The sequence below is a fragment of the Stegostoma tigrinum genome, chromosome 29 (assembly GCF_030684315.1).
Source record: "Stegostoma tigrinum isolate sSteTig4 chromosome 29, sSteTig4.hap1, whole genome shotgun sequence".
In the NCBI taxonomy this organism is placed as follows: Eukaryota; Metazoa; Chordata; class Chondrichthyes; order Orectolobiformes; family Stegostomatidae; genus Stegostoma; species Stegostoma tigrinum.
The window spans coordinates 7,986,001-8,000,589 of record NC_081382.1 but is presented as its reverse complement, the minus strand read 5'-3'; the positions used below and the strand labels follow the sequence as shown (position 1 = coordinate 8,000,589).

The following is a 14,589-nucleotide window of genomic DNA, read 5'->3' as shown; positions in this document are numbered from 1 at the left end:
TGAAACAATTCTTTTGCTGAGAGGTCATATCGCATCTTTGATCACAAGATCCAGTTAGTTTTCCTCATTCATTTCCGTGATTCAATTGGGAGTGCTGTTTCAATTCAGCAGAATTGTTTTGATTTGACTGAGAAATTTAAGCAGTCAAAATTCTTTGAAGACTCTGCTACTGTCTCACTACCACTCTGGAATAAAACCCTGGTAATTGGTGGCAAGTCACCTATGCAGAACCTCCGTCATGCCCGAGAGATTCCCCTTGGCCTCACCAGGAGCACAAACTCTCTCTGTTCCTTTCAATGTTGAGGACAGGGAGGAGGTGAGCCCCAGGGTGGCTGCTCCTTTTATGGAACTTTCCACCCATTTGTTTCTGTGGGAAGTTGAGGTACCTGTGGAACCCTGTATGTCGGGAGGACAAGGCACAGTCTGGAGGCAGTGCCGGGGTTGGGGCATGGATTCCACCAATGCAGCCACGAACCAGACGACCATCCTGGCTCCTCCAGAAACTCTGCTTTCCAAAACAGCAAAGTATCTGCATGGTATACAAGGAACTTATTGCCTGGAATGGGGCCAGGTTTGAGAAAGGGTACAAAGATGCTGCTGCTTATTTTTTAATCATTCATGGGATGTGGGTGCCCCTGGCCAGGTCAGCATTTATTGCCCATCCCTAACTGCCAGTTAAGAGTCAACCACATTGCTCTTGGTCTGGAGTCACATGCAGGCCAGACTATGTAAGGATGGCCATTTCCTTCCTTAAAGGAAATTAGCGAAAGATGGGGTTTTTTTTGACAATCGACAATGGGTTCATGGTCATCTGTGAATTCTTAATTCCAAATATTTGTGTTGTACGTGTGCGCTTTGTGCTAACAAGGTGCCCTATCAATGACACCACAAACTTGCTCAGATGGGAATGATCCTTTAATTTCAGATTTGTGAATTGTCCCTGCATTCTATTGGAAATCAGAAGCTGACAGGAATACCTTAGATTAAACTAAAATATTTTAAAGCAATTTTTTTACTTCACTAGCCTTTCATTGTCGGTATATTTTAAAGTACAATCTGCTGAGCCATAGTGGGTACAAAATAAACCTAACACATTATGTTAGATTTAAGTGGAATCATGTATTGTAAGTACAGATTACCATGGGGAATCAAAGACATAAAGACAGACCCGCAATGAGGTCCAATAAGTGTTGGACTTTTGGCAGTGATCCCAAGTTGAAGACCAATTACAGTTTGCTTGTCTTGGAGGTAGGAGTTATCCACTCTGGTCAAAACAGAACAGATATTGAAATGACATTCACACCCAAGGAATACACTCCCAATGGCTGAATATGTTAATATAATCATTATGTTAGATTAAGGAGGTTAGGACACTTGAGGACTGATGAAAATTCTCTCACATCTGTAAAATTCAATGCTCCAGTGGCTAATGCAACAAGAACTGACCAAGTTTGATGATCAAGTAAAAGTTTTTGTGAAATGAGGAGAAGAAATAATGACCCACAAATAAAGAGGAGCCAATTGGTGACCAAGACAAACAGTGTCTTTACAGTTTATGTAAGTGTTTATAAACAGATCTTCTATGTCGGCAAATGCAAGTTGGGTTCATTTACACCTTAGCTATTTTTAACGGTCAGTGGTTATGATAGCAATTCCGAGTTCCAAGCTGGTATAATAAGACCAGTTTTTAAAATAAAGTATTTCAGCCCTAATGGCACTCAAATCTAATTAGCTAAAGTGAATTTGAATAGCTACTCTTTCAAAGAGAATATTGATTGATGGAAGTTTATTTTTGTATGTTTTGTAATTGCACCATTCTACACACTTTGGGGCTGTGGCCATTCCAAAGGTGCCTGCAAGCCCTTCAGCTTTTAAGTCTGATAGACATTGGTAATTTCCTTTTCTGAGAGAAAAAACCGACACATTCATTAAATTAAATTTTGATATTTCTGTCCAATTCATGTGAAGCTCGCATTAGCATTGTTATTTACCCTGCAGTGATAACTGGGTTTCAGTCTAGTGAGAGGTTGGGTCCCAACCTGTTGTTTCTCAATGGGTTTAATCGTGAGTTAGAGTTTTGGGAAAGCAATCATAATTTAGGAGTACTAAGGTAAAACATTGGAGATGTTGAAATTCTGAAATAAAACAGTGAAACTGCTGGGAAACAGTTCAATTTGATTGATTTTATTGTCACGTGTACCAAAGTACAGTGAAAAGCTTTGTTTACGAGCGGTACAGGCAAATCGCAGCAAGCAAAGGATGTACAGATCAAAAAGACTTAGAGGCATACAGGTTACATTGAAAATCAATCATTTCTCTTTCCACAGATGATGCCCAACCTGTAAGTGGATACAATTTCCCTTCCAAGTCACACACCATCTTGACGTGGAACTATGTCACTATTCCTTCACTGCTGTCTGACACATTTCTGGAACACCCTTCCTGTAGCTACACCATGTGGTATAGAAGGTGGTTCACCGTCATCTTCTTCAGGGCAATTAGGGGTCAATAACAAATGCTGGCAAAGCTGTTGGCACCCACATCTTATGACAGCAAACAGCCCCTACAGAGCACTGCGAAAATGATCAGAAAAGAGAGAACGAACAGGAGTGCTGTTCCCAACAAACTGAAATGCTGTAGACTCAGCAGAATCTTTTCCAGGGCAATTAGAGATGGGCAATAAATGCTGGCTTGGCAGATGATGTCTACAGCCTGTGAAAGAATAAATAAAACTTCCAGCGTGGTTTGTGCTGGGTTTTTTTTCAAACACAGTTCAAGTGAGTTTTCCCTCGTCAATGAAAGGATCCAAAAGTTGACTAAAAAGGATGAGAAGCGGGCCATTGAGCTTCTACAGCCTGTTCCAGAACTTCAATACATCATGATTGTTGTGAGTTTGAGGCCCATTTCCCAAGTCTTTCATTATGGCTGACAGGAGTGACAGCATGCAGAGATTTATTTTTCGCACACTGATTCATAAATAGAGCACAGATGTTTTCCCTGCTGATATACTCAGCCACTTGCCTCCAGTAAAAAGTGCTGGCTGCCCTGACAGAGGTTGAGATGGTCCCAAAGGAAAGGGTGAAATCTGAAAGAGTCAAGTTTGTTAAACAAATCCTCACTCTGACAACATCACTGACATCAGGTTAAGTACTGGAAGAATCCCCTAAATTGACACCTGGCTGCTTCTCTTTATCTCAATGGTTAATATTAATAAGGTCCCTGCAGTTCTTTATATTAATCGTAGACCCAGAAGCATAATGTTGAAGCTAGAAGAAAACTGCTTGCTGCCAATCGGCCAGTAGGCCTCTTGTGACTGTTTCTCACTGTTATAGTTGTAAGCTAGCTTTCATTAAAAGAGAAGCCAGATCAAATGATTCTACGCTAGTGATTGTTGTCGACATAACCTCTCATGGGAGTAATATAACACTTCCTATTATTGACCAAGAGGCACCAGTGCGGTTTTACTCGTTTCCTGGTCATTCAAGCTCTGCTTGATCTAAAAGCTTCACTTCAGGGTGATCAAATCAGTTGCTGGCTGAATCTACAGTGAACTAGGGACATTAACCACTGCATTGCAATGCCCAACAGCCACAAAGTCAGGTTCACTTTTAATGTTCCGTGGCAATGAAGTGGAAACGGTTTCATTGGCAGAAGCACAGGCTGCATCTGTTCCACTCCTAGAGAACAGCATGTGCTGTAGCACAAGGTCAATGCCCTTATCAAACTGAAGCCGAATGTTTTGCTAAGTGGGAGGCAATGTTCGTCAGTCCTCAGATCTAGTCTAATTTGAACATGTTAATAGTTAAAGGAGACATATTGTCATTCAATCACGACTCAAAGCAATACAGGAAGGTGAACTGTTTTTCCTCGCTGTTTTGATTTACAAATTAAAATACAAACCAGCAACTTACAGACTGGACAGCATGCAGCATGGCAGCAAGTCAAGCAGGTGTACAGGTGTAAAGAAAAGGATGTTACACAGAAAGAAAACACACAACGAGAAAAGAAAAAAAAAATCAACATTAAAATGAATTCAGAACTTGGAAAATTCACCATAATACGTTAAATATCAATCCACAGAGTGTGAACATGAGTGTGGGTGAGTGGGTGCCCCCAGTCATTCAATCACAACCCACGTGAGACCTCCTGCTGACAGGGTGCCAACTAAAACCGCATGCCCAAGCAATCATTCTCCAGTTACACGCACACTACACACGCACGCGCACGCGCGCACACACACACACACACACACACACACACACACACACACACACACACACACACACACACACACACGAGTTAGCAATTACCTTTTTCTTCTCAGGGCATTTCCAGGGAGGGAGAGAAGTCAAAGGAATCCTACACCTGACATTTCACATACACAGATTTTCTTTTGTCTGTTTTTCCTTGTTTTGTTAGTTTTAAATCAACATCATTGATCAGAACATAGAAACATCAAAGATAGGAGCCGGAGGAGGCCAATCAGCCCTTTGAGCCTGCTCTGCCATTATTCACAATCATGGACGATCGTCCAATTCAACAGCCTAATCCTGATTTCTCCCAATTATGTTTGACCCCATTTTCCCCAAGTGCTATATCTAGTCGCTTCTTGAATACAATCAATGTTTTGACATCAGCTACTTCCTGTGGTAATGAATTCCACAGGCTCACCACTCTTTGGGTGAAGAAATGTCTCCTCATCTTCGTCCTAAATGGTCAACCCCGAATCCTCATACTGTGACCCCTGTTCTGGACAGATCCCTGCTCCTGTACGCGAAACCTCTCACAATGAAGGGCAATGTACCATTTGCCTTCTTTACCGCCTGCTTCACCTGCATGCTTACCTGCAGCGACTGGTGCACAAGGACATCCAGGTCCCACTGCACACTCCCCTCTCCCAATTTACAGCCATTCAGATAGTAACCTGCCTTCTCGTTTTTGCTTCCGAAGTGAATAACCTCATATTTATCCAAATCATACTGCATCTGCCATTGATTTGCCCACTCACCCTACCTGTCAAAATCACACTGAACTATCTCTGCATCCCCATCACAGTTCACCCTCCCACACAATTTGGCATCATCTGCAAACATGCACATGTTACATTTTGTTCCCTCATCCAAATCATTAATATACATTCTGAATAGCTGGGGTCCCAGCACCGATCCCTGTGGCACCCCACTCATTACTCTCTGCCAATTTGAAAAGGACGCATTAATTTCTACTCTTTGTTTCCTCTCTGCCAAGCAGTTTCCTATCCATCTCAATACACTTCCCCCAAACCCATGCACTTTAATCTTGCACATTAATCTCTTACGTGGGACTTTGTCAAACACGGTCTAAAAGTCCAAATATACTACATCAACTGGCTCCCCTCCTTGTCAACATAGAAGAGGGCAGATTTGTCAAGCATGATTGCCCCTTCATAAATCCATGCTGACTCTGTCTGATCCCGCCACTGCTCTCTAAATGCTCTGCTATAAAATCCTTGACAATGGATTTGAGAATTTTCCCCAATGTTAGACCAGTGAGCCTACAATTCTCTGTTTTTTTTCCCCTCTACCTTCTTTTTTGAATATTGGTGTGACATTAGCCACCCTCCAATCTACAGGTCTCAGAATCAGATAAGCAGAAACATCAGCTTTGCATCAAGAAAATTGGGAAGGAAAAACAAGATGTGCGATGAAATATTTCATGTTCTTGTTGGAAGTGAGGTCACATAAGGGTCACGTATGATGCAGCTACAGCTTTCTCCTTCCCTTCACTCACCTGTTGTAGTATACAGGTTCTATCACGCCTCAACTAAAGCATCATGATTTCCATTTGGACTTGATAGCAGAGTATTTGACACTCTGGAACCAGACTTCAAGGTAGTTAATGCCACAGTATTTTCATTGGAAAATCAAAATGTGGCAGCAAATTAGATGTCAGGCAAAAGAGATGGGAAAACACAATTGTTACTAACAGTGGAGACTTTGGTGATGGGAGAAACTTATGTACGAACACTCTCTCCAACCTTTTGTGATAAGCATGTCACATGTAGGTCTGCCCTTCAATTCATATCCATTCTAAACCCCCATACCTAACTGTGCACCCTTCCACATTATAGAAGTACAACCTGCTTGGCACAGATTGGATACATTTCGCAAGGTACTGGAGGAAGCCATTGGGTGGAGCAGCTTGCAATATCAATAGGTTTAAAGTTATATTCTAAATAACTCTTCACTACATGGTATGGATTTAAATATTTGGGGTGGAAGACAGAACAGAGGAATAACATTTTGGCTTTACAAGAGAATATGGCAATTAAAACGTGAATTCATGGATAAATTATCCTTGAAACATGCATGCCAATTAACTTGTGTTTGTGTTCCCTGGGATCATTCTGTTGAATTATACAGTTCCATCTCAAAGTTTCTATTGATGAAAAAGTTATACCGAACATTTACATCTATATTGTGCAACTGTGTTATTTTTAAACTTGCAGGAGTGCGCATGGATATGAGTCTGCACACAGTGAACCAGCACAAATCACAGACAGAAAATACAGAATTGAAGACAATTAAACACAAACAATAACGTAACACCTCTTAGGTATTTACTGCATGCAACCTGTCCACATAACCAGCAACGTAAATGGAAATATTAACATGTAACAAATTATCGGTTTAAAAACCCCCTCAGGAAAGAATGAATTTCTTCATTATGACATACTTTTAATAACCCCCACATGCACAATATTTGCGAAACAGTGGGTGACTTTTGCCGAGTTGTTTATTCCTCATTCAGAAGATGATTCACAACCTACTTTTGAGCATTTGGTAGTTGTAATTAAAACTGGCATTCACAGATAGAAATGGCTGAGTTCAATTATGTAGTAATAAATTTTGCTCCTAAACTGGAAACCTGTAGTGTCTACTGGTTAGGTTTTTGTATGAAAGTATATTGGGCAATCAAGCATAATCCAGGCAGAAGAATAATCATTCAATATTGAACCCTGTCCTATCTGGGACTCAGTTGTATAACGGCCTCTATTGCAAGCAAAAATCTAGCAACAACTCGTGTGGGGGAAGGTCACCATTGTTGGCTGACGTCAGAGAATGAGGGAAAATATCATCTCTTATCTAATTTCTGCTTTAATTGTTTTGGCTTTACACATCTTTTTTTTTCTCTTGAATGGGCAGTAGTCTAAACATGCAGGTTGCATTGAGCAAAAAAATTTCTGATAACTTCAGTTCCTAAGGAGTCAAATTGACCGAGAGATGCCAACTCTATTTCTCTCTCCACAGATGCTGGCAAACCTGCTGAGTTTCTCCAGCATTTTCTATTTCTATTGCTCAAGGCTAGTCTGACTGATAACAGCAATTGTTAACTTTGAAGGCCTTACAAACAATACACAGTAATCCACAGCGTTTGGGAGGCAGCAGGATAAAGCCCAACTTGAGATTTTACATCAAAAATTAAAGGTTGGTGAGACATAGAGTAACGAATCCACGTTAGAAGTACGGGAATAGAGGAGCTTGATTCACCATTCAATGAGCTCACAGTTCATCTGCACCTCAACACCATTTACTTCGGTTGGCTCAACAAAATACATTTTTGAAAATTATATATTTATTGCAATTTTTTTGCTATCGAACTCTCAAATGAGGTGACAGGTCATAAATAAACCGAATCAGTTACAATCAGTTCCTAGGAGTCCTCAGTCACCTTCACTATCACCACCAGCAATAGCTTCCATCGATGGCATGTCCAAATAACAAATTGTTGCGCCAGTGATCATTTGGTAGGGTCTGATGGGATGCCCGAGAACTAATTAAACCGGGGAAGAGATAATGGATTTATTTGTGAATGCTTAACTGGGCGGATAAAAGTAGGGAGTATGTAATCACAGCTGTTAGAGTTTGTGACCTATGGCCTAGAAATACAAATGTGACCAAGGAGGGGTGTGATTGCATTTTGTCGACTAGCAATTTAACATCCGATATTTCACGTCTTTTTGTAAGCAGCAAGAAATATGACTTCACCTCCCATAAAAACAGAGACTATTACAATTCCTCTGGAAATAGAATGTTTCCTCAGTTTGGACAAAGACCTGAATCTGGCGATTTGGATCAGATTCACTATTTCCCATCCAGATCAGATTATATGTCAGCTGTTCACCAGAAGGCTGTTTGAGTAGGCATTAATCCCTCCATTCTTTCCCAACTATTAACATCAGTAAAACAGAGCTGTCTGAAGTCTCCCACTCTAACTCAGAGCTGAAGACTTATTTGGAGGGCTCCACACTCCAGATACTTGGATATTGGACAATTCAACTTCCCAGGTAAATACTGCACAGTCCCTGCAGTCTCTGACTATCCAGAGATGGGACGATCTGAGCCTGAAACACTTAGTAATCTTTGATGTGGAATAATCAGGTACAGCATAAAAATTCCTCCACTCAGCCTTGATCCCTAAAGATAAAAATTGAGCTGATACTAACCATTAACTTTAATGCCACCAATCTGAACTGGAGTTTAAATTTAAATTGCACAGGCAAATAGCTAAAGTCACTGTCATCTAATTCATTTATTGCCTCATTCTACCTTGTTTGTCTTACCGTAAATCCTCTAACAATAAAGGCATTGTCAAGAGACTCACTGTACAGAACAACTCATGATGTGGAGACACGGTGTCAGACTGGGGTGGACAAAGTCAGAAGTCACACGACACCGGGTTTTAGTCCAACAGGTTTATTTGAAAACACAAGTTTTCAGAGCACAGCCCCTTCCTTAGGCGCGGTGAAAAGAGGACAGCACACAGACACAGAGTTCATAGTCAGAGACATCAAAAGATGATACAATTGTTGCGACTAGTGTGTCAGATAATAAGTCTCTGCAAGTGACCAAAAGTGTCAGGCGGCGAATAAAACATTTATAAAGTCAATGTCATTGCTGTGCTGTCATGGCAATCAGGCAGAGCCACAGGAATATACAAAAAAGATGAAATCTCAGGTCAGACCCTGAATCGTAGGAGGTGTGGCCTTGTTCAGAATCTGTCTCAGAGTTTTAATCTGGAGTCAGGCTGGTTTTATTCCAAAAGCAGGTGTTTATAAAATGCCATACTGACTGGCTGTGACTACAAATTGTGTGTTTTTTGAACAAAACAGAACGTATCTGCAAATAAACAGATATCCTGGGTGAAATGATTCTCCCTATTGGTTTGTGTGGCTGTGTGTGCCTGTGTGCGTGTGAGAGAGCAAGACAGAGAGAATGCGTGAGGGAGAGAATGCGTGTGAGCGCGAGAGCGAGAGCACGAGAGAGAATGTGTGAGAGTCAGCAAGAGAGAGAATATGTGTGACGGCGAGAGAGAAAATACTTGTGAGAGCGAGAGCGAGCAGGAGAGAGAGCGGGACAGGGAGCGACAGACCCCACACACACCAGGTGTATGATTTCACATAAACCTGTTGGACTAATGCCTGGTGTTGTGTGACTTCTGACTTTCAACACAATTCACTGAGCAAGGTATGGACACAATACTGCCACCGTGGTGTCACTGGATCAAAGAACATAGACATGAGCAAAACCCAAATTTAATAGTAATTTGCTCACTTGAAAAGGAAGCGATTGACCAGCCCCAGCACCACTTCTGACGAAAACTAACTTGCAACTTGACTTGTGACAGAGTTATTTAAAAGAGAGTTAAGTGGTGGCTCAGGTTTTCTGGACTACTGAGGGTGGATGGGCAAAACTCACCTTTATTTACATTATTGCAAAAAGAACTTGGGGTCACAAAAATAAGATAATCACTGATAAATCATGTAAGAAATTTCAGGAGCAGCTTATTTATTCAGAGACGAACTGGAATGTGAAATTTGATACCATAAGGACAGTTGAGAAAAGTGACACAAATGCATTTAAAGGGGAAGCAAGATGAGTACGTAAGTAAGGTCGCAGGAGGATTAAGAGATGCATAAATACCAGCATCGGTCAGTTGGGCCAAATGGTCTGCTTACCTCGTGTAAATTACTTGTATCTTTCCAACAGTAACACTTCATTTGTACCAATTAATCTACTAAAAGCTGCAAGGGTCAGCACACATTAATTTATTGCATAGGACCACACATTGGATTTAACTCATTACTTCAAACAAAATCTCATCTACGTAGGATCATTGTGATGTAAGCAATAATAATGACAGAGATAAGGAGGGAGTGAGCTGAAACCGTCGGTGGCAGTAAAGCTGATTCCGAACAGAACAAGGTTTCGGCTCCAGTGGGTCACAGAATGAGCCAAAGGTAACTACTTCAATATATTTTCCATTTTTCTTGTGTCACCTGACCTGTGCTTACTTTCACTGGCGTCAGTGAGCCTTTACTGTACTTGTCAAGCAACTGGGCCTGAAGAGTGACTGCCAAAACATTACTTAACTTTAAAAGTAATCTGAATGGTCAGCTGGTATCCCTATGCAAGCACGCAGCAATCAGGCAAGGCATCATGGCTGATACTCAGGGGCTGCTGAAGGTGAGAGGGTTGGGAGGGTCACTAAGTTTCCATACTGGTGGCCACAAAAGGGGGTTAAATAGCAGGTGCGTAGGGACCCTGCTTTCCTAGAAATGATCAGTTCAGGGAATTCCTTCACGTCAACGCCACTCACTGCCCATCAATTTTTCCAACAAACTGACGACTACTGTTGGTATTTACTTTCCACTGCTAATTAATATAACCACCAAGACTTAATCAAACATATTAGTGAATTTATTTCATTTATTTTTAAACTCAAATGTTTCTATTAATCATAGATTTCATGGTAATCATAGAATAAGATCTACATTAGAAACATAACGTTTTCCATATCAGATATCTTATATACAGACAGCAAGCCCTCTGCCCTGACACAACATGCAATCTCAACACAACCTCAGGAAAAACACCCAGATACATGCTGTTTTATCCTTTCTTTCATCAGTCATAAAGTCATACAGCATGGAAACAGTTCTTACAGTCCAACTAGTCTACGCTGACCATGTTCCTAAACTAAAATATTCCCACTTGCTTGCATTTGGCCCATATCCCTCCAAGCTTTGCCTAAATGACTTTTAAACGTTATAACTGCACCTGCATCCACCACTTCCTCTCCGTTATGCAGTCACACAGCACAGTAATAGACCGTTTGGCCCAACTCATCCATGCCAACCAGACCTATCGGACCTCGTCCCATTTGCCAGTATTTGTCCCCTATCCCTGTGAACCTTTCTTATATATATATATACACACTATCCAATCATTATGTAATCTCTCCGATAGGGATTTGTGAATAGACCACTCTGGACGATGACCCAGGGCTAGCTAAATATATTTCACAATAGAGATGCAACTGGATCTCTGAGATCGGTTTCTCACTCCAAACATGAAGGCACAATTCGTATGGACAATCTCCCCCATGACCTCTCCTCAGTACCCACCACTGCCCAGTTTTAGAAGAATGGCAGGTATATTTACAATTCACACTGGCTAAAACATAACGGACTATTTACAGTTATTTTGCTGGCCAGAAGTGATTCTGATAAGTTGGTGATTCAGGAGCAATGGGATTCAGACTGGGGATTCAATTTTTAATATTACGTGGCAAAGAAATTCCTCACCCTCTAAGCTGAATCTTACCAACTAGCTCCTCACTGCACCTGGCTTAATTTTCTACATGTTTCATTTTTGTATTTGGCAGGTCACAACTGCACAAAAAAAAGTTGAATGCAATTCTTGCTTTTCCATTGCAGTTTGTTTGTCTAATGTGCACGTGAGCCCTCAGTATCCTAAATGATGAATGCTTCAACAGAATGACTTGGAAGGAAATATAAACACTGTACTTTTATTTGGTGGAAAAATAAAATCAAATACTTGGCCTTCAGATTATGTTTACAAAATTTCCAAAGAGCCCACTCCAAATGTATTAGAATGAGGTAGGGTTACCAAAAGAATCCTGTCTCTAACATTGCTCAGCTGTGCTGAGCAGAATGTCCTTTTTTGAAGCTAAAAGTGTTGGCACCACAGGCTCAGTGATTTAGTACTGTTGCCTCAGAGCACAAGGGAGACAAGTCTGATTCCAGCCTTGTGGTGACTGTGCGGAATTTGCATGCTCTCCTCATGTCTGCGTGGTGTCCCCCAGGTGCGCTGGTTTCCTCTCTCGATCCAAAAGATGGCCAGGTTAGGATGGATTGGCCATGCTAAACTGCTCACAGTGTCAAGGGACGTGCAGGCTAGGTGGAGTAGCCACGGAAAATGCAGGGTGACAGGGACAGGAGAGTGGGTCTGGGTGTGATGCTCTTCAGAGGATTGGCATGGACTCGACAGGCCGAATGGGCTGCTTCCACACTAGAGATTCTATGATCTCTTCCTCCACACTATACTTCAGCCCAGTCTGACACCTCCGTATGTTCCATTCTCCCCTCCCCAAAATGGCCTCCACAGTGTGGATAAAGCTACTGCTTACTGCTAATGGCTATGTAATTAATTCCCTAATTGGTTCCTTCTGATTAGCTTGTTATTTTCCTACAATATTAAGCGTTTCCAAACTGTCTGGAGCAGATCATTATCGAAGCAGTGAAGTGACTAATAGTTTCTAATTGGAGCTGTCCAACTCAAAAGGATCAGCACTCGACTGGTTCTTTCAGCTCCAGCTTAAAGCCTGTCAGACAATTAGAGTCCCTCACATGCTGTCACTGCTACCTCTCTGCATTTCAATCATTAGCGTGGAAAGGAAAAGATGACATAAAGGGGAGAAAAGGCAGCGTTACCTCATTCAATTATCAAAACAGATCAGCGCTTGAATAATGACATCAAGACCAAGCAATAGCTTTTCCTGACTGAGCTGGAGGTTACACCACACTGAAACTAAACAGCTTAAAATACCTGAGATAATGGGAACTGCAGATGCTGGAAATTCCAAGATAATAAAATGTGAGGCTGGATGAACACAGCAGGCCAAGCAGCATCTCAGGAGCACAAAAGCTGACGTTTCGGGCCTAGACCCTTCATGAGGGGTCTAGGCCCGAAACGTCAGCTTTTGTGCTCCTGAGATGCTGCTTGGCCTGCTGTGTTCATCCAGCCTCACATTTTATTAGCTTAAAATACCTATTGCCAATGTGAGCTCCTGGGTTGGTCATCACCACCTGAGGGAATCAGAGAGAATGTTTCCAGAGTTTTCTTTCTCCCATTTACTGGCTGCGTATCTTGTTTCAAGTTCTTGTGATTTCCAAAAGATTGCACAGGATCAAAAATGTCAAGTTTTAATGCTTCAGCCATCATGGTTATGTGCCAGGTTTCAGAGATCAACTGGTCTTTTTCTGCCCATTAATTTTCTAGAGTCCTTTGTGGATAAACCAGCCTTGTGAATTCAAAATCTGACAAGCCTTGTCAAAAATGATATCGGAGAACAGACCAAGTATGGCCCAATTCAATAATCCCTCTGTTTATGGACATTGTTACTTGCGTATAACCAGGTGGAACAGAATAACTCTACTTTAAACCAAATGAGAACCAATACCTGAAGTTCAGTTCACACCCTGAACATAGGTATCAAGTAGTACAGGGCAAGGTTATAATGACTTCATACAGCTGGCAGATGGCCAAACGTGAAAGGAGCTGGTGGGGGCAGGGAAGGGCAAGGAGCACAGCAAATTTCAGACATCTGGATTTCATCTGAGGACAGTATCAAAATTCACCTAGTTTCATCATGGTTAATCACTTCACAACCGACACAACAAGGTCTCACATGAAAACGTATGATGTGTCACAGGGGTATCCATAAAACCATAACCTGATAGGAGGTACCACCTTCAACATAGTAACAGAGGAAATTCTGAGGAACAAGAGGACACCTGACTAAGTAACTAAAGTGAAGGAAAGGCTGTAGTGTAGTTGCTGGCTATACCGCGTGTCACTCTATAAACTGGCACACAGCAGCATCAGTTATCCCACCATCCAGGGCAACCATATTCTTGTCATTTATTGATAGTACCAGAGGTCTAACTTTTGGGGCTTCTTCACTTTCCTGAGAAGATGAGCAACACATTAACGCCTGACCTTCCTACACTATTTGAAGTGCACAAGCCTGTTTAACAGTCCTATATTCTGATGCCTCCATTCCAACCAAACTGAATTCTATATATGGGATAATTCTGAGCTTCATTATCCAACAAGACATCGCCCTCCATTTTTGCTGCAACTCCATCAGCACTCAGATTATCGGATGCTCCAAATACTGTACCTTCTTTGACAGGAATCGTTGGCTTCTTCTGACGAAGGCCCAGCAAGATGAAAAAGAGAACCAGTGGTATAAAAATCTCAAATGCCAGTACCCACTGTGAACAAACAAAGAGAGATGAAAACTTTAGTGCAGGAAAAGCTATTCATAGCAGTCATCAACCTAAAATTGTCAAGCTTTCAACTTGAGTGCTCTTCTGCATCGGCCTCATATTGTCTCCCCCATTTGCCTCCATCTCCCACAGCCAAACACCAAAGAGAAGGTTCGGAACTCTCTGAATGCATTCCAATCCAAATTTCATCTCTTCGCACCACCACCACACCCCACCCCGCCACCCCGAGAGAT

General features: G+C 41.7%; 1 protein-coding gene across 7 annotated transcripts in view; it reads right to left on the bottom strand.

Annotated features, from left to right (window-relative positions):
* abca2 (ATP-binding cassette, sub-family A (ABC1), member 2) overlaps window positions 1-14,589 on the bottom strand; it is a 508,939-nt gene that overhangs the window by 358,490 nt on the left and 135,860 nt on the right. For all 7 annotated transcript variants that reach the window (XM_059638365.1, XM_059638369.1, XM_059638363.1 and 4 more), the window contains one exon: window positions 14,248-14,341. In XM_059638365.1, coding sequence (XP_059494348.1) covers window positions 14,248-14,341 — 94 coding nt within the window. The remainder of the gene's footprint in view (window positions 1-14,247; window positions 14,342-14,589) is intronic.